The sequence below is a fragment of the Macaca thibetana genome, chromosome 3 (assembly GCF_024542745.1).
Source record: "Macaca thibetana thibetana isolate TM-01 chromosome 3, ASM2454274v1, whole genome shotgun sequence".
Lineage (NCBI taxonomy): Eukaryota > Metazoa > Chordata > Mammalia > Primates > Cercopithecidae > Macaca > Macaca thibetana.
The window spans coordinates 24,488,493-24,512,509 of record NC_065580.1 but is presented as its reverse complement, the minus strand read 5'-3'; the positions used below and the strand labels follow the sequence as shown (position 1 = coordinate 24,512,509).

Here is a 24,017-nt window from a genome sequence, read left to right as displayed (position 1 = left end):
CTCTCCCTGCCTACTTTCCAACTTTTGGGTGTGTTGAATTTGTTGAGTCATGGTGAACAAGCAGAAACTCCAATGATACTGTTACCGAACAGAGAACTTTGCACAAAGTTGACGTGATTAATAATTCATTCACATAATCCTCATTCTCATAAAGCCTAGAATGGATTTCCTGTTTGCTTATGGCAGGAAAGCTACTGTGGCCAGGCTCCAACTCCTCCCACTGTAGATAACACCAGCCTTCATAAGCAGCACGTAGCCGGGCTGGTAGCTCATGCCTATAATCCCAGCACTTTGGAAGGCCGAGGTGGGCAGATCACCTGAGGTCAGGGGTTTGAGACCAGCCTGTCTCTACTAACAATATAAAAATTACCTGGAAGTCACAGTGGGCGCCTGTAATCCCAGCTATTCGGGAGGCTGACGCAGGAGAATTGCTTGAACCCAGGAGACGGAGGCTGCAGTGAGCCGAGATCGCACCACTCCACTCTACCCTCGGCGACACAGCAAGACTGTCTCAAAAACAACAACAAAAAGCAGGACGTGAGACTTCTACCTGCTCACTCAGAATCATTTCTGCACCAACCATGGCCACCTTTGTGGAGCTCAGTACCAAAGCCAAGATGCCCATTGTGGGCCTGGGCACTTGGAAGGTAAATATGCAAATCTTTGCACAGCCTTCTTCTCTGGAGGGTCGTTTGGGTGTTTTCTCTTTCTGCATTCAGCCAGGAAAGCCTGGAGGTCGGGCAGGGGTTTGGAGACATGAGACTCAGTCCTGGAGCCGAGACTCTGGTTGCTTTCTTTTCTCAGAGCTCATTCAGGCTGCAAAGCTCCAAGGCTGGCTTTCCCAGCAGTGCTGAGAGCTTCTCTAGCAAGTATCAAATTTCAAGCAGCTGTTGGACCTAAAATTGTATTCCAGGGCAGTTTCTCTCTCTGGCTCTAGGACACTTAATTGGGCTCAACGTTTCCCCAGAGCCTTGGCTGTGGCTTTGTTGTGGGCCAGGTGGTTGCGGAGACGATGCAGACCCCCAAGTCCTTGGCATCCCTTTGCAGATCAGGGTGTGGGACTTGGGCTAGCAGAATCCATATGACCTGGGAGCTTGTTAGAAATGCAGAACTGGCCGGGTGTGGTGGCTCATGCCTGTAAACCCAGCACTTTGGGAGACCCAGACAGGAGGATTGCTTGAGCCCAGGAGTTGGAGACCAGTCTGGGCAGCATGGTAAGACCCCATTTCTACAAAAAATAAATAAATTAGCTGGGCATGGTGGGACGCACCTGTAGTCCCAGTCACTTGGGAGGCTGAGGTGGAGATTGAGTGTTAAGCCTGAGAGGTCAAGGCTGCAGTGAGCAGTGATTGCGCCACTGCCCTCCAGTTTCAGCAACAGAGTGAGATCCAAGAAAGAAAGAGAGAGAGAGAAAACGCAGAGTCTCAGGCTCCACCCCAGGCTACTGATGGGCATCTGCACTTTAACAAGATCCCCAGGTGGTTCCTGTACACACTGAAATCTGCAACGTGCTGGGGCTGCCGAGAGCCTGGGCTGGGAGTCCTGAGCTCCACCTGGCTGTGTTAATGTCAGCTGGCAAAACGGCGTAAGGCACATCCAGGACTCAGTGAGGCAGGTTCCTGAGCCTCTCTTAGGCTAAGTTTGAAGTTGTTCCATCACCACCTCACTCTGCCTTCTTTGCCATTTCCATCCATGATGGCACTATCCTAACTAGCGACCAGAAGCAGTCTTTAGAATTCCTCTTCTCTCCTATCCCTCATGGCTAATGCCTGTGCTGAGTCTTCTGCCTCTGGCTCTTTCCTTTTGTGCACCCTGATGTTTCCCCTCTCTTGTGCCGAGCTGGAGGGTAGGACACTTTGTTGCCACACTGGGTCATTCTCAGGATACGTTCTAGGTGTATCTGGGCGAACAGATCACTTCCAGCTTGATTCATGCACAGCGTCTCTTGTTCAATAGCAAGATTTGCCCAAAATCAGAGCTTCAATCCTATATAAATGGAACAAATAATCACTTCCAGAACTCTAGGGAATCTGCTCACCCTGGGTAAGTTTACCAGAGAGTTTCACAATTTTGGAATTGAATGTAAGAATTATGAAGGGAGTCATCTTCGACATGTGGGGATGATAGATAAAGGATTATGAACTTAGCAGTGGAGGTGAAGGATGGCGTAGCATAGCGGTTGGGGACACAGGGGTGTTTCTAGATGTCTGGCAGCAGCCCGCTTCTTGTTCAGATGGTAGGGCAGCTGTGCATCTATATTTTGTGTTCTTTTCAATGTTTGTTATCTCACAGTAGATGTTTAAAAGACTATTTTGTGAGAGATCTAGTTTTAAGTGCTTTTTGCCCCCATCATTGACTTGGTTAGGTTAGAACAAATATGTGATAATTCTATTTCCTTTCTTTTCTTGCCTTCCCTTCTTTCTCTCCCTCTCTCTTTTTCTCCCTCCCTCCCTCTTTCTTCTTATAGGAATGGAAAACAAACTCTATTCCTGTAACATTTTGTATTTCTCCTTTTTTCCTGAAAGGATCCTTGTATAATGAACGGCCTCTACTGATCCTTACTGTGTGTCAGGTGATGTGCTTAACTTAACATTCATTGCAGTATGTCATCATCACAAAGGCCTCATGAGGCTGGTGCCATTTTTCTTTTTTTTTTTTCCATTTTGCAGACAAGGTTTAGAGAGATGGAATCAACTACTTAGACCTACACACCCAGTAAGTGTTGGAATCTGGATTGATGCTGTAATGACCATTATCCAGATCCTTATCACCATTTGGGGATATTGTCTGAAAATTCCTCTGGGTTTTTTATAGTCAAGCTTTCATCTGGGTCTTCAGGAAGTTGCAGTGGAGCCATCTGCACTCCCCAACACACCTGAAGACATTTCAGGACTAACCTGGTTGAAAGGGAACTGACTTTAACTAGGACAGGACATAGGACATAATCATAATAAAGTGTGTATCCTCCCGGATATCCTCCCGGATATCGCATGGCAAAGGAGAGCCCAGTGAGGCCTTGGTTTGGAGAAACTGGGCCATGTGGGGCAGCCTGTTGAAGGTGGTCTGGGGACAAGACAATATGTTGGTTGCTGAGTGTGGTATAATTCCAGCTACTGGGGAGGTGGGAGCATTGCTTGAACCTGGGAGTGTGAGGCCAGCCTTGGCAACATGGCAACTCCCCATCGCTTAAAAAAAAAAAAAAACATGTGTGATGGGCTTTTCTTTTGCCTTTCAGTCTCCTCTCGGCAAAGTGAAAGAAGCAGTGAAGGTGGCCATTGATGCAGGGTATCGCCACATTGACTGTGCCTATGCCTATGAGAATGAACATGAGGTGGGGGAAGCCATCCAAGAGAAGATCCAAGAGCAGGCTGTGAAGCGGGAGGACCTGTTCATCGTCAGCAAGGTGCACATGGCGCATTGGGTGGGAGGCCTTCACTTCAAGGCAGGCAGAAGTATCTGGGTCGGGTCGGCAGTGAGAACTCTGTCAGCCTTTTCTACATGTAGCCCTTTTCATCCCTGCCTTGATAACATCCGTGGATACAATTCTCTCCATACTCCAAGCCGCTATTGATATTTGAACATGTCGTTGCTGTGCCACCTGCCTGCGGGTTGGTTTTCCCACAGTGGGCTTGTCTCCATGGAGCCCTGCACTGCCCTGGGCCTCCCTGTTCCCCATCAGAGGGATCCACCATCTGCCCAGAGGCAGTCAGAGGCCAAGGGTGCAGGCAGGGCTTGATGTGTGGCCTCCCTGTCAGCACTGTGGCCTCCCTGTCACCACTGTGGACATGCGACTATGTCCCTGAGGCTGTCAGCCAGAGGGCATTTTGGAAACAGTAGGAGCATTTTTCTATTGTCACATATGATTTTCTTCATTAAATCTATCGAAAGGTGAGGTACACAATGTTTTAAAAAAGAAGGGGGTGTTGGGTGTGAGGGGGTTGAGAATCACTGGATTTACATTATACACAACTTGCTGAAAAAACACTAGTTCTAGGTACTTGGATATTGCATACATCTGGTGGGACATACAGACCCCACTGTGTAGCAGCCAAGTGTGGATAAAGCCCTTACAAAGTTATCATCTGGGGCCTGACAGGCTTGATAAGGGACCTATCAGATAGGTCAGATAAAGGACCATCTTTTCCCGAAGGCCTAGGAATGCTTGACATTTAAACGTTACACACAAGTCCTGCTCTCAGAGAGCCCACAGCTGACAAAGAGACTGAGACAGGTAAATACATTTCAAATCTGTGGCCACATTTACTTAAATGATCTGAGAGACATATAGAGTACTAGGAGAGTTGAAAAAGTAAATTACTTTCAACACTTAAGACATGTCATTGACGTGCTGAGCCCTGGTGATCTTCCACACTGGGTCATGGATCTTAATCAGCTTTGTTATAAATGGCCTGTGCCAGGTTAGATCAGGGTGCAAATCAAAAGGCAGGGACAATGGGTATAACATGGCCCTTCCTTCTCCAAATATTAACAGCTCATTGCTACCCTCTTGCAGTTGTGGCCCACTTTCTTTGAGAGACCTCTTGTGAGGAAAGCCTTTGAGAAGACCCTCAAGGACCTGAAGCTGAGCTATCTGGACCTCTATCTTATTCACTGGCCACAGGGATTCAAGGTTTGAGCGACTCCCTTTCTCAGCCTCTAGTTTCTGAGCAGGTGTCAGAAAACAGTAGCTGCACCAGGGGTAGGGGTGGTGTGGACTGGAGCAGGACACCTTGCAGTTCATAATTGGGAGTGTCAGGTGGTCAGGAAGAGACCTTGGAGCAGAAAGACGCTGGCGTGGAAGGGAGGCTGAGGCCATGTGTGCTGCTGAGGTGGCCACATGCCTGCGTTTTCTTGCAGTTATGTCTGAGAGAAGCCATGATTTCTGGCAGCCCAGACAAGTTGCAACTGCCCTATCACCTCTGTCTTGATTTCGCGCCCCAGAGTTGCCCTCCCAGCAAATCCCTTGGATTAGACTTGCATAACTATATTCCAGGGCCTAATTATCTTATTAAGCAAAGCACACCCCGGGAGTGGCATCTTGGAGAAAAGCCCAAGTGCAGTGATGCTGGAAGGAAGCCAGTAGTCATCGCGGCTCCCATTGCCTGGGGCTCTGCTCTACCTGCTCCTGAGGGGTGGGAGAGACAAATTTCCAGCTCTCTCCCCTCCTGACCAGCGGGAGTGCTGATGGCCTGCCATCCCTTATTCCATGTCTCTTCTAGAGGCTGCAAGGATAGAAGCTGGCCAATATCTTCCCCAGAAAACCACACCCTGGAGATCTAATCCTTATCCAGTGATACTGAAATGAAAGTTTGCCCTTGGGTGTACACAGGATCTAGGTGTATGAGGTGAATGTCCATGGTGATAAAGGTGGCTTCTGGAATGTACTAACCGCAGATCTTAATGTCAATTCAGTGGTTTCTAAAATATATGGATTAATATGCTATAGTAGATATAGAGATTTTATTTAAACTCACATTGTTGTAGTATGTACTAGAGAGCCTGAAAAACTGGTATGCACATGTGGTACTTAGCAAGAGCCCGGACCCTGAAACCTTGTTTAACAGAACCAAGTATCCTGATGCAGATTCCAGTAAACTTTTCATTCTGTATTTACAGTCTGGGGATAACATTTTTCCCAAAGATGATAAAGGTAATATCATCGGTGGAAAAGCAACGTTCTTGGATGCCTGGGAGGTAGGTTCCAGCTTCCTCTAAGTGTGCTGGGAGAGAAATCTTCAGTTATCCATGAGACTTCCCGTTGATATGAAAGAGGCCGTGTGCCTGATGCTTTCTAATTTCATGATTGTGATTCTCTAGCTCTTCTAATATCTTCCTCATCACCTTTGGCTTTTGGGTGCATCTGATACTATTTAGATTTCAAGTCTAGAACTGAGTCTTCAAATAAGACTGGAAATACAATGTACCCCACTTTGGGGAATACACATGCTGTTCACAAACTAGGGTGAGCCATTTGAAACAGGAGGTTTGGGCCTGGGTTTGCTCATATCAGCTGAGTAACCTAGGGTCAGTTTTGTTACTCTTTTAGTGCTGAGTTTTCTCTTCTTAAAAAAGAAGTCTTATAACACATACTACTAATATATATTTTTGAGGGTGCAATAAAGATTAAGATGGTTTACATGCCAGGAACATTAGTCACAGTAGCCATTTAATCATCTAAACCTATAAGACAGGGTTAACATCCACCTTTATAAATAATGACATTTGAAGCCTAGATTGATTGGTGACTTGCGCAGGTCATGTCACAATGTGTGTGGCAGAGCTGGGATTGGACCTAGACTCATCTGAATCACAAGTCCAACCACCAAAGCCATCCGCGTGGTGCTTGGCAGGCAGTGAACACACATCCAGAAATCAGGGAGCCTGAGTGCCCTGCTTCCCGGATCACATCATGACCTGTTTCACATCATTCCCATTCAAAGTGAATTAGGGATCAGTGTTTTCTCTGATCGTTTTTTATTATACCATTCTATCCTTTTGCAAATGCTAGTAGAGAACGAAGTGGAGGTATGAGTTAAAAATGATCAGTGGCATCTGACTCCAAGAGTTAATGGTGTCATAGTGGCAGCTGTCTGTGTAGGGATGCATGTAGTTGCGAGTTTGTATTGTGTTTTACAACGGAAAATATATTAAGCCTCACCTTTCTGAAATGCTTAGAATGGACAAGATTCAATTAAATGTAGCTTTTTCTGTGTATTGTTGGTTCAAAAACATTAATCCACAAACACAACATTCTTTTTTTAAAGACAGAGTCTCACTTTGTCGCCCAGGCTGGAGTGCAGTGGCTTCATCTTGGCTCACTGCAACATCCCTCTCTCGAGTTAAAGCCATTCTCCTGCCTTAGCCTCCTGAGTAGCTGGGACTGCACGTGCCTACAACCACGCTCGGCTAACTTTTGTATTTTTAGTAGAGACAGGGTTTCACCGTATTAGCCAGACTGGTCTCGAACTCCTGACCTCAGGGGATCCACCCATCTCGGCTTCCCAGAGTACTCGGATTACAGGTGTGAGCCACTGCACCTGGCAGTTTGCCTTACATTTGATCAGTTTTTTTGCCTTAGCTCCTATGATATTAAGTATGGCAAGTATGTAAGTGTAGCCTGCGTCTCACAGTGCTGTTTTCTGAATGAATACAGCAATGACTGTTAAATAAAACATTTGAAAGGCATGGAAAGATATCAGTGATCAAGGTCAGAGGCTCTGATTTGAAACAAGCAGGCTTGAATATGAAAGCACTGGATGTTTATGTAGACCCACAGCCAGTTCAGTAGAAACCTCATTGACCACCCTGAAGCAGACGGGAGGAAAAAGTATAAAGATGTCAAGTTCGAAGACAGGCAAACTAACCTGACCTATGATGTACAATAGCTTTTAAATTATGTAATTGCTACATCGGAAGTTTGAGGGAACCTTAAGATTTCATAGCTTTTAAACTCTCCTCCCCAATTGAATAACTTCGTCTACGCTAGTGGTCTCAATGTTGGTGGAGCATTAGAACCTGAGGAGTTTACAAATCCCAATGTCTAGGCTACAACTCAGATAAAATCTGTAAGAAACTCCGGGGGGTGAAACCCAGCCACCGATATTACTTTTTTTTTGTTTGTTTTAATTTAGATAGTCTTGTCCTATTGCCTAGGCTGCGGTACAGTGGCAAGATCATAGCTCAGTGCAGCCTCGGACTCCTGGGCTCAAGCAATTCCCCCAAGTAGCTGGGATCAGAGGCACATGCCACCACATCCAGCTAATTAAAAACAATTTTCTCGTAGAGACAGAGTCTTGCTATGTTGCCCAGGATGGTCTGGAACACCTGGCCTCAAGCAATCCTCCTGTCTCAGCCTCTGATAATGTGTATCAGAAAGATATGTATTATTAGTATGTATTATAAGACTTTTTTTAAGAAGAGAATACTAAGGCCTACAAGAGTTAAAAACTTACCCTAGGTTGCTGAAACCCAGGCCCAAACCCCCTGTTCCAATCCTATCCCAAAGTGCTGAGATTACAGTCATGAGCCACTGCATCCACCGGTAGTTTTTAAACTTCCCTGGTGATTACAAGTTGCAGCCAAAGTTGAGAAGGGCTGGATAAAGAGTTCCCTGAACAAGTCATGTTCATCCCTGCCTCTGAGCTTTGCTATTGCCTTCCTGTCTCATAGGCTCATGTTTTTCCCTTCTTTTCTCTCTCTCTCTCTTTTTTTTTTTTTTTTTTTTGAGGCGTACTTTAAACTCTACCTGAAGGTCTGCCCTGACAGCTGCAGGCTGTGTGAATCTCTTCCTTCTCTGCCCTTTCTGACTCTGTCTATGCCACGGTCTGTTATCTGAGGCAGCCTCAGGGTCATGGTTGATGGTTCCACAGAAGGGAACCCTGGCACTTTAATTGGACTGTAAGAATCCCAGAAGAAGGAAGCACATTGTATACTTTTACATCCTGACAACTTCTGGAACATGTAATAGATGGCTAATAAATACATGTTGCATTGGAGGCTGCTGCTAACATATATGATATCTTTGGGCAAGTTTGGAAAATGCCCAATATAGGCTAAAAGTTAAACAAAGATTCCCTTCCTTGGGGGTCCCTGTAGTTTCTGTACCGGGAAGCATGGCTGGATATGCAGACGGTGGGTCAGGTTTCAGCCCCACACAACTCCTTGCCCAGGTGCCCCTGCCAGGGCATAATCTATATGCATGACCTTCCTGCCAACCCAAGCACGGTTGATGTGGGAGAAAGTGACTCAGGACCCACAAGTGAGGCTTCTCCACATGCTGCAGCCTCTTCCTGACTAACACAGCTTGCCCAGGTTTGGGTGTACAATGCACACAGCAGTAGCTACCCGCTGTCATTTGGATTCATTAAAAATAAAATCATCTCATAAGTTTGTAAATGTTCATTTTTTATTTTTTTATTTTTTGCATTACAAAACTTTCATATTTCCCCTGTGTACAGAAGTATATTTTGAGTGTGTTTCTTTATGTGTAAGGTGAGAGTGGCAAGAATATAAAATCTTTACCTGTTACTCCTAGTTTTTCTTGGGCTGGGGAGGGGCAGTAGTACTGGAACATTCACTGATGGGCACCCAGGCCCTGGACTGAAATTTCCTGTGAATGCCTCGGCTAACCCTGTTGTGCTGGATCCTTTAGCAATCTCTGACCCAGGGAGGACTTAGGGAAGCCAGGGTCCCTGTAGTCCCTCTGGGGCTGCCCAAAAGGTCTTCCTTTCTATGACAGGCCATGGAGGAGCTGGTGGATGAGGGGCTGGTGAAAGCCCTTGGCATCTCCAATTTCAACCACTTCCAGATTGAGAGGCTCTTGAACAAACCTGGACTGAAATATAAACCAGTGACTAACCAGGTAAATTCTGTTTAGTGTAAGGGTAAATAAAGGTCTTGCCCTATTACTTCTTAAACATTGGGAGGAATGTTCAATGCTATCTATGCCCCGAGTGTCATCTCAAGGGTCAGTGATCAGGACACTTGTGGGAGGTGTGAGGCTGATCTCATGGATTTTTTAGCAAGAATCTCGGTGGGTAGATGTTTGGCCTTTGCTTGGTGTCTGTGTAGAACTCCCTATGACCAACTCAAAAAGCCAGCCAGCTTTCCCCGTGATGAGGATTGTTTGCTGTTGTAGGTTGAGTGTCACCCGTACCTCACGCAGGAGAAACTGATCCAGCACTGCCACTCCAAGGGCATCACCGTTACAGCCTACAGCCCCCTGGGCTCTCCCGATAGACCTTGGTGAGGCTTCCAAGCAGTGGATCCTTCTCTTGATAATCTTTAAAACATTATTTTATGTTTGGTAAATATTGGTATGAGACCATAAGTCACTGGAAAGAAAAACGTGTGTAAGGTAATGCATTTGGTACAACGAAATGGGAAGACGGTGGGAACAAATGGGAATTGAAAAGCAACAACAACAGCAACAACAAAAACATGGGCGACGTGTTTGACCCTCTGGGAATATTTCCAGTTCAGCCACTCAAGGATGAACCTGTCTTTGCAAAACGCTGAGGCTTCAGAGCCCGGGGGAAGGACCCAAGCTTCCAGGTCCTCCTGCCTGTCTCCCAGATGGAGAGGCTCTGATGATCAGTCTTGAGACCCTCATTGGTGTGGTGTCCATCTGTACATGGTAGCCATGGTGATTGTTCACATCAGCATCTTTCTGCCTCTAGGGCCAAGCCAGAGGACCCTTCCCTGCTGGAGGATCCCAAGATTAAGGAGATTGCTGCAAAGCACAAGAAAACTACAGCCCAGGTCCCATATTTTTATTTTTCTTGTTATCCAACAACTCTTTTTTCCAGTCTCATGTTTCATTTCTTGTGTTGTCCTCAACTAACTCCTTAAAGGGGAAGAACACAGGAGCTGAAGCCCTCTAAAGTGTTTCCTTCGAAGTCTGTTGGAACCTCAAGAAACACAAGAGCTGTCACTGAAACAAAGATAGCTTCTGCCTCACAGCTTCCTGTTAAGCCCTACAGCCAAGTCGCAAAGCATGGCTTTGAAGTCTAGGGATATGGGTGCAGACGCCAACTCTACCTCTGATCAGCCTTATGACCCAAACTGCTTTCTTTATTCCTAAAAAATGAAGATCACAGAGTTGTCCCTAAGGTGAAGGGAGAGAATGAAGCGAGGGGCTGGCACAAGTCTATAGCTGTCAAGGGCTCAGTCAGTATCAGCGATTGTACCTGAAGCCACAGTGAGCTGCAGGGATGTTTTATTCTTCCTTTCCATAAAATGAGGGGTCCTTGTAGCTGAGTGGAAACATCATGTCCCCTTTCCGCACAGGTTCTGATCCGTTTCCATATCCAGAGGAATGTGATTGTGATCCCCAAGTCTGTGACACCGGCACGCATTGTTGAGAACATTCAGGTAAGTTCCCGGCTGGTTGGCCCTGGTACTTCTCAGTGGGGTGGGGCAGAGAGAGACCCTCTCACCAGGATTCTCACCTCATTCCTGCACTGTCTTTGGCCCCCTCCGTTCCCACCACCCTATCATTTTCCAGTCTAGGGTGCTAGGCTCAGTATACCTGAGATGAATGACCCATGGGCTTAGGATGTGCTGGGGACAGTGCCTGCTGAAGCCCTGTCAGGTCTGAGCACAGCTGTGCCTCACACCACTGAGAAGACCCTCAGTTGCCCCTGAGCAGCTAAACCCAGGGCCACCACATGAGCAAACTGTCCTGGCCTCCCTGCTCATCCTCTGGCAGCAGAGGAGGTGTTAACTGTCCTTGGAGAACTGTCTTCTAGAAGGGTGCATCATGGAATACAGGGCCTGTGCACACCTGGGGCTTAGTGCCTGTGAGCCTGGTCTCCCTCCCCCGGAACACTGAGCACTACAAATACTGCGGTCTTTGTGTAGGACCTAATTTAGAGAGAAATTTGTATCCCGTGGACATAATGGAAAAACACCACTGACCAGTTTGTGCTGCTAGAACTCCCTGCTAGAATTGCTGGTAGTCTCCAGTCACAGCAGTAACGACCCTACTGATGATGTACTGGAACTCCTATCTTTCCAGGTCTTTGACTTTAAATTGAGTGATGAGGAGATGGCAACCATCCTCAGCTTCAACAGAAACTGGAGGGCCTGCACCGGGTTGCAGTAAGTTGCATGGAGTTAACTAGGAGCATTGCCAGGAGATTTTCTAAACTGGTAGAGAGTTAGCTGAAAGGACTAGAAGGCTGCTGGGACTACTTGTGTCTTCAAATACAATTTTGGGGCAGTTTTGTAAGTAAAAATTGGGGTACCTGGGAATCACTGCGAAGGACACATCTCTAATTGCTGCTCATTGTCTGAACTTCTGGATGTAGAGCTAGAATTGTAACAGAAGGTGTGTTGTCAATAGGCAGGAGGTGAGCATTCATTTGTTCATGCATTCAATAAATATCCAGTGGTCCTCTATGTGCCAGGCATCTTCTAGGTGCTTGGGTTATCATACTATGCAAAGCTGCTGCCTCCACGTGCTTAGGGAGGGAGGGAAGAAGACAGAACAGAAATAAATCAACTCAAAATACATGTGACAGACAGTAACAAATGCTAGACAGAAAAATAAAGTAGGGCAAAGTGGATAGGAAGTGGTGGGTGGTAGTGGGACGGATCCTTTATACAGGGTGGGTCAAGGGAGGCTTTGCTGTGAAGGATATGCCATATGCATATTTGGGGGAAGAGCATTCTTGGCATTGATAACAGCAGGTGCCAAGGCCCTGAGGTGGGATTGTGTTTAGAGCATTCAAGGAAGAAGGCCGGGAAGGCTGGATTAAATAATCTCCAAATGCCTCTTAAAGGAGGTGGTGGTAACTCTACTTTAAATGTCAGATAAGTGGTTGAAAGTTTTCACTCTGGCTAGGTGGGAATCCTAAATCATCTCTTTACAATCAATACTTTCTGATTAATGTATCTAATTAAATATATCAAAGAGAGTTGTCTGGCATTTATTACTTCGAGGTCTGTAATTCAATGCCAATTTGAATTTCTTCCAATGTTTCTATAGCCAAAATGATTTTTCAGCTTTTAAAAATGGTTTCAGTATCTCAAGCACAGCTTGCTTGTCATGATATTCCATATCTATCCTGCCCACCTTTAGTATCACAGAAGCCTTTCCTCATCTTATAATGGCTTATTTTTATCAGTGTTTAACAAAGTAGCAGCTGCTTAGTGTAAAAAGGCAGGGTGAACATAAAACGGGACTCTCCCCCAAACTGAACGGCTGACCTTCCAATGAACATCATATCCAGTGGAGGCAATGGGTTGGTGGCTCAGGAGTAAGTGCACCTGGCCTCAGATCCAACACTAACCCTGGTTTCTTAGCTGTGTGACGTTGGGTAAATTTCCTAGTTTTTCTTAGTTGGTTTCTTTACCTATAAAGTAGGATGATAATATGAATAGCCGCTAACATCCATTGAACCTTCGCTGAGAATGTGCCAAGATCCTGAGCCCTTTGCCAGTGCTATTATCTCATTTAATACTCATAACAATCCCCAAGCTGTCAATTCTGCTGTTTTTTCCTACCTCAGCATGTTGTGACAGTGGATTCGGACAAGACTTGTCACTTGCCTCACCTGACACCAGGCTAACCATGAGTTGTCATTCCGAGTTGTTTCCCGTGCCCTGGTCACTGTCTGTCCTCCTTCCTAGCAAAGACCTCGTATCAGTTTGAGGGAAGGTCAAGGTGTGAGCACCCTTCTTATATTCTTGCAGGGAGGAGGCTGAGAGAGCGCAGATATGATAGAGTCCACCAGAGAAGAATACCTTCTGATCCAGAGCTGTTGCTTTGTAGGAACAGAGTTTCTCTCTCTTTTTGTTTCTGCAGATCCTCTCATTTGGAAGACTACCCCTTCGATGCAGAATATTGAGGTTGAATCTCCTGGTGACATTACACAGGAGATTCTCTTTCTTCGCTGAAGTGTGACTATCTCCACTCACGTCCTATTTTAGCCACGCTTATCTGAGATGACAGTGAACTTCATCCTGCTGTAGACCAGAATCAAGGTGCTGTTTTAGAAATGTATTTCTGTATGTGCAACAAGGATCAGAATATCACAGAAAAACATGGCTTGAATAACCAGATGACAATTTTTTCCACTTCTCTGATCTGAACAAATATTTGTTAAGCACAAGAAATTCTGCCAACACTGAGGATGTAAAGATCAATAATAAAAAATAATGATGGTAACCAAGATGAATTGAGAGTGAGTATGTTCCCATACCATGTGAAGTGTTTTCCTGTGGGGGAAGTCACTGAATCCTCAAAATAACCCCACTGAGGTAGGTACTCTTAACATCTTAGGAGGGAGAGAGGAGGAACTTGTCAAGGCCACTCCGGTAGTAAGTGACTGAACCAAGTTTGAAAGGCAGGCAGGCTCTGGGAGAGCTCACAGCGATCGATGGTCATCCTCTTCCTCCTGAGTCTTTTCCTGCCACCTTTCCTCCTTGCCTGTCTCCACTCATTCCCTGTCTTGCTCTCCCACCTTGTCTTCAATACACCATCATGCCAAAGAGTCAATGGCACAGCCTGCAAACTCCACAAAGATGCTACTGTTCACTGAGAGAGATGTGGCATTTCCTTGGAAAGTATGGTGGAAATATAATAAAGATGCTTACTGTTGCCATTAATCTGGAACATTTCTGTTTGTCCTATAATAATCACTACTTATGAAATATTCCAACTATATAGAAATGTACAGAAAATAAAGTAATGAGCCTCTGGTCACCCACATTATAATGTTAACAAGTGTTAGCTGGGTGTAGTGGTGTGCACCTTAGTCCCAGCTACTAGAGAGGCTGAAGTGGGAGGGTCGCTTGAACCCAGGAGGTGGAGTTTGCAGTGAGCCAGACTTGCACCACTGCACACCAGCCTGGGTGACAGAGAGAGACTCTGTCTCAAAACAAAAAACAAAAACAAATGCTAACATGTTACCATATTGTCTCCAAACCTTTAAAAAAAATTAAAGAAATTAGGAGTTACCAATATAGTCAAGGACCACTTTGTGCACATTCCCCTGACTACCTCTCCAGAGGCAAATGCCTATCCTAAATTGGCGAGTCCCCTCACCCTCTGATTGGGGCTGGGGGGTACACCTACATTCCCAGGCTTCCTTGCTATGTTATAACTTCCCCTGGGTTTGCTCAGTGAGAGGTACTGTTAGGAGCTTGAAGGGCTGGACAAGGGAAGAGTCAGGCATTTCTCTCTCCCTCTCTCCCTGTCTCTTGACATTGAGTGGCATCTCCAGTAGAAAGCACATTCCTCTGTGGGCCCAGCTTTTTCCAGGCAGCCTCCACCTTGATTCTATCTCCTACCAGACAAAGCTTCTGGGTTGAGGGAGCAGCACCCTTTCTTTGTCCTTCTTCCTTAGGAGCGAGGATCTCTTCCTGCTGCTTCCAAACTGAGTTGGCTCATCTCCTTTCCATAGCCCAGCTATTCCATCATGTATAACTGATCACCTATTATAACCAATTATTTGAATCAAACATCCAATATTTAAAAATCTTAGCACAGTTTCTTTTCTCCTGGCTAGACCTTTCCCTGGTATACTTCCCATCCACATTTTTGTATTTTTAGTATATATGTTCACATCCATACACAATGTCATAGACGGGGTACTTTTAAAATATATATGGAGGCACGCCCATGATGGCGAATAGGAACAGCTCCAGCCTCTAGCTCCCAGCGTGAGTGACACAGAATACGGGTGATTCTGCATTTTCAACTGAGGTACTGGGTTCATCTCACTGGGTTGGGTCGGACAGTTGGTTCTGGTCTGTGGGTGCAGCCCGAACAGCAACAGCTGAATCAGGGTGAGGCATCGCCTCACCTGTGAATCGCAAATGGGAAGTGAATTCCTTTTCCTAGCCAAAGGAAAATGAGACTCAAAACACCTGGAAAATCGGATAACTCCCACCCTAATACTGCGCTTTACCAAGGGTCTTAGCAAATGGCACACTAGGAGATTATATCCCATACCTGGCCCAGAGCGTACCACTCACATGGAACCTCCCTCGTTGCTAGCACAGCAGTCAGATCTAACTGCAGGACGGCAGCAAGGCTTGGGGAACGGCACCCGCCATTGCTGAGGCTTAAGCAGGTAAACAAATCCACCAGGAAGCTCGAATTGGGTGGAGTCCACCACAGCTCAAGGAGGCCGGCCTGCTTCTGTAGATTCCTCCTCTGGGGACAGGTCATAGCTAAACAAAAAGCAGCAGAAACCTCGGCAGAGGTAAATGCCCCTGTCTGATAACTTTGAAGAGAGTAATGGATCTCCCAGCATGGAGGTTGAGATCTGAGAAGACAGACAGCCTGCTCAAGTGGGTCCCTGATCCCTGAGTAGCCTAACTGGGAGACATCCCCACTAGGTGCAGACCAACACCTCACACCTCACACGGTGGACTATACCCCGGAGATGAAGCTTCCAGAGCAAGAATCCGACAGCAACACTCACTGTTCAGCAATATTCTATCTTCTGCAGCCTCCGCTGCTGACACCCAGGCAAACTCCAACAGACCTACAGCTGAGGGTCCTGACTGTTAGAAGGAAAACTAATGAACAGAAAGGACACCCACACCAAAACCCCATCAGTATGTCACCATCATCAAAGACCAAAGGCAGATAAAACCACAAAGATGGGGGGAAAAGCAGTGCAGAAAAGCGGGAATTTCAAAAAATCAGAGCGCATCTCCCCCTCCAAAGGAATGCAGTTCATCGCCAGCAACGGAACAAAGCTGGAAGGAGAATGACTTTGATGAGTTGAGAGAAGAAGGCTTCAGTCAATCAAACTTCTCAGAGCTAAAGGAGGAACTACATAAACAGTGCAAAGAAACTAAAAACCTTGAAAAAAGATTTGATGAATGGCTAACTAGAATAACCAATGTAGAGAAGTCCTTAAAAGAACTGATAGAGATGAAATCCATAACAAGAGAACTACGTGACAAATACACAAACTTCAGTAACTGACTCGATCATCTGGAAGAAAGAGTATCAGCGACTGAAGATCAAATGAATGAAATGAAGTGAGAAGAGAAGTGTAGAGAAAAAAGAGTAAAAAGAAATGAACAAAGCCTCCAACCAATATGGGATTATGTGAAAACACCAAATCTACATCTGATTGGTGTGCCTGAAAATGACGGGGAAAATGGAACCAAGTTGGAAAACACTCTGCAGGATATCATCCAGGAGAACTTCCCCAACCTAGTAAGGCAGGCCAACATTTGAATTCAGGAAATACAGAGAATGCCACAAAGATACTCCTCGAGAAGAGCAACTCTAAGACATATAATTGTCAGATTCACCAAAGTTGAAATGAAGGAATAAATGTTAAGGGCAGCCAGAGAGAAAGGTCGGGTTACACACAAAGGGAAGCCCATCAGACTAACAGCTGATCTCTCGGCAGAAACTCTCCAAGCCAGAAGAGAGTGGGGGCCAATATTCAACACTCTTAAAGAAAAGAATTTTCAACCCAGAATTTCATATCCAGCCAAACTAAGTTTCATAAGTGAAGGAGAAATAAAATCCTTTACAGACAAGCAAATGCTTAGAGATTCTGTCACCCCCAGGAGTGCCCTACAAGAGATCCTGAAGGAAGCACTAAACATGGAAAGGAACAACAGGTACCAGCCATTGCAAAAACATGTCAAAATGTAAAGTCCATCAATGCTAGGAAGAAACTGCATCAACTAGCGAGCAAAATAACCAGCTAATATCATAATGACAGGATCAAGTTCACACATAACAATATTAATCTTAAATGTAAATGGACTAAATGGTCCAATTAAAAGACACAGACTGGCAAATTGGATAAAGAGTCAAGACTCATCAGTTTGCTGTATTCAGGAGACCCATCTCACATGGAGAGACACAAATAGGTTCAAAATAAAGGGAGGGAGGAAGATCTACCAAGCAAATGGAAAACAAACAAAAACAAAAAGCAGGGGTTGCAATCCTAGTCTGTGATAAAACAGACTTTAAACCATCGAAGATCAAGAGACAAGAAGGCCATTACATAATGGTAAAGGGATCAATTCATCAGGAAGAGCTAACTATCCTAAATATATATGTACCCAATACAGGAGCACCCAGATTCATAAAGCAAGTCCTTAGAGACTTACAAAGAGACTTAGACTCTCATACAGTAGTAATGGGAGACTTCAACACCCCACTGTCAACATTAGACAGATCAACGAGACAGAAAGTTAACAAGGATATCCAGGATTGAACTCAACTCTGCACCAAGCGGACCTAACAGCCATCTATAGAACTCTCCACCCCAAATCAACAGAATATACATTCTTCTCAGCACCACATCGCACTTATTCCAAACTTGACCACACAGTTGGAAGTAAAGCACTCCTCAGCAAATGAAAAACAGCAGAAATTACAACAAACTGTCTCTCAGACCGCAGTGAAATCAAACTAGAACTCAGGACTAAGAAACTCAATTGAAACTGCTCAACTACATGGAAACTCAACAACCTGCTCCTGAATGACTACTGGGTACATAACGAAATGAAGGCAGAAATAAAGATGTTCTTTGGAACCAATGAGAACAAAGATACAACATACCAGAATCTCTGGGACACATTTAAAGCAGTGTGTAGAGGGAAATTTATAGCACTAAATGCCCACAAGAGAAAACAGGAAAGATCTAAAATTGACACCCTAGCATCACAATTAAAAGAACTAGAGAAGCAAGAGCAAACAGATTCCAAAGCTAGCAGAAGGCAAGAAATAACTAAGATCAGAGCAGAACTGAAGGAGATAGAGACACAAAAAATCCTCCAAAAAATCAATGCATCCAGGAGCTGGTTTTTTGAAAAGATCAACAAAATTGATGGACTGCTAACAAGACTAATAAGGAAGAAAAGAAAGAAGAATCAAATAGATGCAATAAAAAATGATAAAGGGGATATCACCACCGACCCCACAGAAATACAAACTACCATCAGAGAATACTATAAACATCTCTTTGCAAATAAACTAGAAAACCTAGAAGAAATGGATAATTTCCTGGACACTTACACTCTCCCAAGACTAAACCAAGAAGAAGTTGAATCCCTGAATACACCAACAGCAGGCTCTGAAATTGAGGCAATAATAGCCTACCATCCAAAAAAAGTCCAGGACCAGACGGTTTCACAGCCAATTCTACCAGAGGTACAAGGAGGAGCTGGTACCATTCCTTCTGAAACTATTCCAATCAATAGAAAAAGAGGGAATCCTCCCTAACTCATTTTACAAGGCCAACATCATCCTGATACCAAAGCATGACAGAGATACAACAAAAAAAGGGAATTTTGGACCAATATCCCTGATAAACATCTATGCAAAACTCATCAATAAAATACTGGCAAACCGAATCCAACAGCACATCAGAAAGCTTATCCACCATGTGCAAGTGGGCTTCATGCCTGGGATGCAAGGCTGGTTCAACATATGCAAATGAATAAATGTAATCCAGCATATAAACAGAACCAAAGACAAAAACCACATGATTATCTCAATAGATGCAGAAAAGGCTTTTGACAAAATTCAACAGCCCTTCATGCTAAAAACTCTCAATAAATTTGGTATTGATGGAACGTATCTCAAAATGATAACAGCTATTTATGACAAACCCACAGCCAATATCATGCTGAATGGGCAAAAACTGGAAGCATTCCCTTTGAAAACTGGCACAAGGCAGGGATGCCCTCTCTCACCACTCCTATTCAACATAGTGTTGGAAGTTCTGGCTAGGGCAATCAGGCAAGAGAAAGAAATCAAGGGTATTCAGTTAGGAAAAGAAGAAGTCAAATTGTCCCTTTTTGCAGATGACATGATTGTATATTTAGAAAACCCCACTCTCTCAGCCCAAAATCTCCTTAAGCTGATAAGCAACTTCAGCAAAGTCTCAGGATACAAAATCAATGTGCAAAAATCACAAGCATTCTTATACACCAGTAACAGACAAACAGAGGGCCAAATCACGAATGAACTCCCATTCACAATAGCTTCAAACAGAATAAAATATCTAGGAATCCAACTTACAAGGGATGTAAAGGACTTCTTCAAGGAGAACTACAAACCACTGCTCAGTGAAATAAAAGAGGACACAAACAAATGGAAGAACATACCATGCTCGTGGATAGGAAGAATGAACATTGTGAAATGGCCATACTGCCCAAGGTAATTTATAGATTCAGTGCCACCCCCATTAAGCTACCAATGACTTTCTTCACAGAATTGGAAAAAACAGCTTTAAAGTTCATATGGAACCAAAAAAGATCCCACAGTGGCAAGACAATCCTAAGCCAAAAGAACAAAGCTGGAAGCATCACGCTACCTGACTTCAAACTATACTACAAGGATACAGTAACCAAAACAGCATGGTACTGGTACCAAAACAGAGATATAGACCAATGGAGCAGAACAGAGCCCTCAGAAATAATACCACAGATCCACAGCCATCTGATCTTTGACAAATCTGACAACAACAAGAAATGGGGAAAGGATTCCCTATTTAATAAATGGTGCTGGGAAAATGGGCTAGCCATAAGTAGAAAGCTGAAACTGGATCTTTTCCTTACTCCTTATACGAAAATTAATTCAAGATGGATTAGAGACTTAAACGTTAGACCTAAAACCATAAAAACCCTAGAAGAATACCTAGGTAATACCATTCAGGACATAGGCATGGGCAAGGACTTCTTGTCTTAAACACCAAAAGCAATGGCAACAAAAACCAAAATTGACAAATGGGATCTAATTAAAGTAAAGAGCTTCTGCACAGCAAAAGAAACTACCATCAGAATGAACAGACAACCTACAGAATGGGAGAAAATTTTTGCAATCTACTCATCTGACAAAGGACTAATATCCAGAACCTTTAAAGACCTCAATCAAATTTACAAGAAAAAAAAAAAAAACCCTATCCAAAAGTGGGCAAGGGAAATGAACAGACACTTCTCAAAAGAAGATATTCATACAGCCAACAGACACATGAAAAAATGCTCATCATCACTGGCCATGAGAGAAATGCAAATCAAAACCACAATGAGATACCATCTCATACCAGTTAGAATGGCAATCATTAAAAAATCAAGAAACAACAGGTGCTGGAGAGGATGTGGAGAAATAGGAACACTTTTACACTGTTGGTAGGACTGTAAACTAGTTCAACCATTGTGGAAAACAGTGTGGCAATTCCTCAAGGATCTAGAACTAGAAATACCATTTGACCCAGACATCTCATTACTGGGTATATACCCAAAGGATTATAAGTCATGATGTTCTAAAGACACATGCACATGTATATTTATTGCAGCACTGTTCACAATAGCAAAGACTTGGAACCAATCCAAATGTCCATCAGTGACAGACTGGATTAAGAAAATGTGGCACATATACACCATGGAATACTATGCAGCCATAAAAAAGGATGAGTTCGTGTCCTTTGTAGGGACAAGCATGCAGCTGGAAACCATCATTCTCTGCAAACTATCGCAAAGAACAGATAACCAAATACCACATGTTCTCACTCATAGGTGGGAACTGAAGAATGAGATCACTTGGACACCGGAAGGGGAACATCCCACACTGGATCCTATTGTGGGGAGGGGGGAAGGGGTAGGGATAGCATTAGGAGATATACTTAATGTAAATGATGAGTTAATGGGTGCAGCACACCAATATGGCACATGTATACATATGTAACAAACCTGCACGTTGTGCACATGTACTCTAGAACTTAAAGTACAATTTTTGAAAAGTATATAAAATGTATACAATTGATACACAGGAAGCAATTTCACCCCAGAGACCAGTGATATCTCCTTAGTGAGCATTTGGTGAAAATTTTCTTCTTCATGTGACTGTGATTATGACTTGCTTGATAAAACGTTTAGGTTATAGGAGAAAATGATTGGGTTTCTATTATGTGGCATTTTTTTGTTCGTTTGTTTCACTTGAATTTAACCAAACAGAGGTAAATTTGAAAAGCTAATGTGAAGAAATGTGGTGTTTTAAAAAGCAACTTCTTATTCTGTTCTCTGTCTTTGTAGAGAATGACTCTTGCTCTGTTGCCCAGGGTGGAGTGGAGTACAGTGGCATGATTATAGCTCACTGCAATCTTCAATTCCTGGGCTCAAATGATTCTCCTGCCTCAGCGCCATGAGTAGCTAAGAGTACAGACACAGGCCACGACCTCCTGCTAATTAATTTTAGTAGAGACATCATCTTGTGATGTGGCTATGTTGCCCAGGCTGGTCTTGAACTCCTGGCCTCAAGTGATCCTCCCGCCTCTGTCTTCCAAAGTGATGGGATCACAGGCAAGCGCCACCTCACCAGCAAGTTATCTAATTATATTTTCAGTATTTATATCTTGAGTAATGAGAACCTTGCAGGTCTCATAATCCTCAATGTCACAACTGTAACAAATACAAGGCATCCATCCTAAAATTTGTTCACTATTTTGTCCCAGTTGGTCGGAAATAAAGCCACCATCCTCAACAACTAAACCAAAGCCACCATAATGGGGAGAGAATCTAAGGTATATACTACAGATGTGTGTTAAATAACTCTTATGATAATGTAGGGAATTTGCCTTATGAAGAGAAAGGAAGGGGAGTAACCACAGAGAGGAAGATGGTAAGTAAGATCATTGTGGAAAAGGAAGGGAGCTTCTCGTGGGAAGTAGGGAGGCAAGGAGTGAGGCTCTTATATTTCAAGTATTCTCTCCACTCATTGTCTAAGAGAGGGCTAGAAAGATGGGTAGCAACTACCATGGAGATTGTGGAATCACTGTGACTCTCCTGTCGGGCCCAGGTAGTCCAGAGGGCTAGACTTCCCCTGTTGTATTGAAGTGAGATCTGGCAAATGCTGGCCAGATGATGCCAAACTATAACTGGGACCTAAAGGGATTTGGATCACCCCGTAAAGCCTGACAGTCTAGGGCTGCTCCAGTCATTTCAACAACCTTGCAACAACGCTGCATTTTACATGATTAAAAATTTGGACCCAGCTGGGACTAGTGGTTCACACCTGTAATCCCAGTAGTTTGGGAGGTTGAGGCAGGAGGATCCCTTGAGGCCAGGAATTTGAGACTAGCCTGGGCAACATAATGAGACTGTTGCTATATGAAATATTATTAAACAAAATTTGGACCCTAGTTATTGGATTATTGTGAGATTTAACTGTACATTATAGTTAAAAATGTACAGACCAAAGAGGCTTCTGTAGAAAATAGTTTTCACTAAAATTTGAAAGAACCCTGAGGAGTGAAGATTGTTGAAAATAAGTTTTTTTTGTTTTTTGTTTTTTTTTTTTGCTTTAATGAGTATTCATGACTATAGCAATGTAAACTCTGAACAGACAATTATGCAAAAATCTGCCAGTGGCAGTGGATCACGCCTGTAATCCCAGCACTTTGGGAGGCTGAAGAGGGTGGATCATTTGAGGTCAGGAGTTGGAGACCAGCCTGGCCATCATGGCAAAACCCGGTCTCTAATAAAACTACAAAACTTATCTAGGCATGGTGGCACACCCCTGTAATCTCACTCAGGAGGCTGAGGCAGGAGAATTGCTTGAACCCAGGAGGCAGAGGCTGCAGGGAGCCGAGATTGCGCCACTGCATCCTGCCTGGGTGACAGAGTGAAATTCCATCTCAAAACAAAAACAAACAAACAAACAATAGGAAGTAAACAGACCTGGACAGAACCATAGGCAATTTTCTTATAATCAATAGAGCTTATTCATATCAATAAGAGAAATCTAAGATGCCCAAAAGAAAGTTGGTACATAAAAATTGACCATTCAATGACATGAAAAATTGTACAGACTAGTAATAAAAACGCAAATTAAAATAAGCCCTTCTCACTATCAAACCAACAAAACTTAGAAATAAAAGGCAAATCTATCTAGAAAGATATGCATATTTGTGTAACAGAGTTTTTTCTATGTTGTTTGGCAACAAGTTTATTATTGTTATACTTTTATATAATTTTCAAAATTTCCACAATAAGAAATGAACTTTTACATTCTAGAAAGGCATTAAGGATTTAAAAAGTAACAGATTTACCTTAATTAGTTATTTTATACATCCACTGGGAAAACTAAATGAAAAAGACACTTTTATTTCAAATTATTCTCATTTAACAAGTCTTTTAATTTTTGAAAATACGTATTCTGAATGTACAATGCAGAGGAATTTGATTACATTTAATTTTAAATTCTATCTAATTCATTTGTTTTTCCTCATTTGTTGTCAGCGTTTTCCCAGAAACGTCATGGAAGTTTTGCACCCTTAAAATCTTAGCATGTTGCCTCCCAGCACTTTTGTTGGTTCAAAAATGTCAACCCCTAGATAAGTTAGGGAGAGTTGGTGGGGACCAAGAGGACCTTGACCGTTACTAAAAAATTACACAGGAGAGGTACTTGTGCCTCAGGGTTTTGCCCTTTCTATTCTTACTGCCCGGGATGCTCTGCCCTCAGGTATTAGAATAATTCTCTGACTTGTATTTTTAATTTCCTTGCTGATTTATCATCTTCTCAG

At 43.8% G+C, this 24,017-nt stretch overlaps 1 protein-coding gene and 1 long non-coding RNA gene across 25 annotated transcripts in view; one reads left to right on the top strand and one right to left on the bottom strand.

Moving 5' to 3' along the window:
- The window catches only part of LOC126949713 (uncharacterized), a 157,761-nt gene that overhangs the window by 71,942 nt on the left and 61,802 nt on the right, over positions 1-24,017 (bottom strand). The window contains exon 2 of one of the 3 annotated variants that reach the window (XR_007723893.1): positions 10,540-13,008. This is a non-coding gene — a long non-coding RNA (uncharacterized LOC126949713). Of the gene's footprint in view, positions 1-10,539; positions 13,249-24,017 lie in introns of all 3 variants that reach the window. The other 2 variants (XR_007723892.1, XR_007723894.1) reach the window with 2 other exon arrangements.
- Positions 1-24,017, top strand: part of LOC126949708 (aldo-keto reductase family 1 member B10) — a 135,483-nt gene that overhangs the window by 83,494 nt on the left and 27,972 nt on the right. For 5 of the 22 annotated variants that reach the window (XM_050782475.1, XM_050782463.1, XM_050782457.1 and 2 more), the window contains one exon: positions 5,617-5,694. The exons of 3 other annotated variants lie outside the window; for them this stretch is intronic. In XM_050782475.1, coding sequence (XP_050638432.1) covers positions 5,617-5,694 — 78 coding nt within the window. Of the gene's footprint in view, positions 1-254; positions 648-1,056; positions 1,215-3,235; positions 3,404-4,513; positions 4,631-5,616; positions 5,695-9,238; positions 9,362-9,637; positions 9,745-10,178; positions 10,261-10,788; positions 10,873-11,518; positions 11,602-13,197; positions 13,238-13,309; positions 13,354-13,488; positions 14,116-24,017 lie in introns of those variants that run through there. 14 more of the 22 variants (XM_050782460.1, XM_050782453.1, XM_050782466.1 and 11 more) reach the window with 12 other exon arrangements.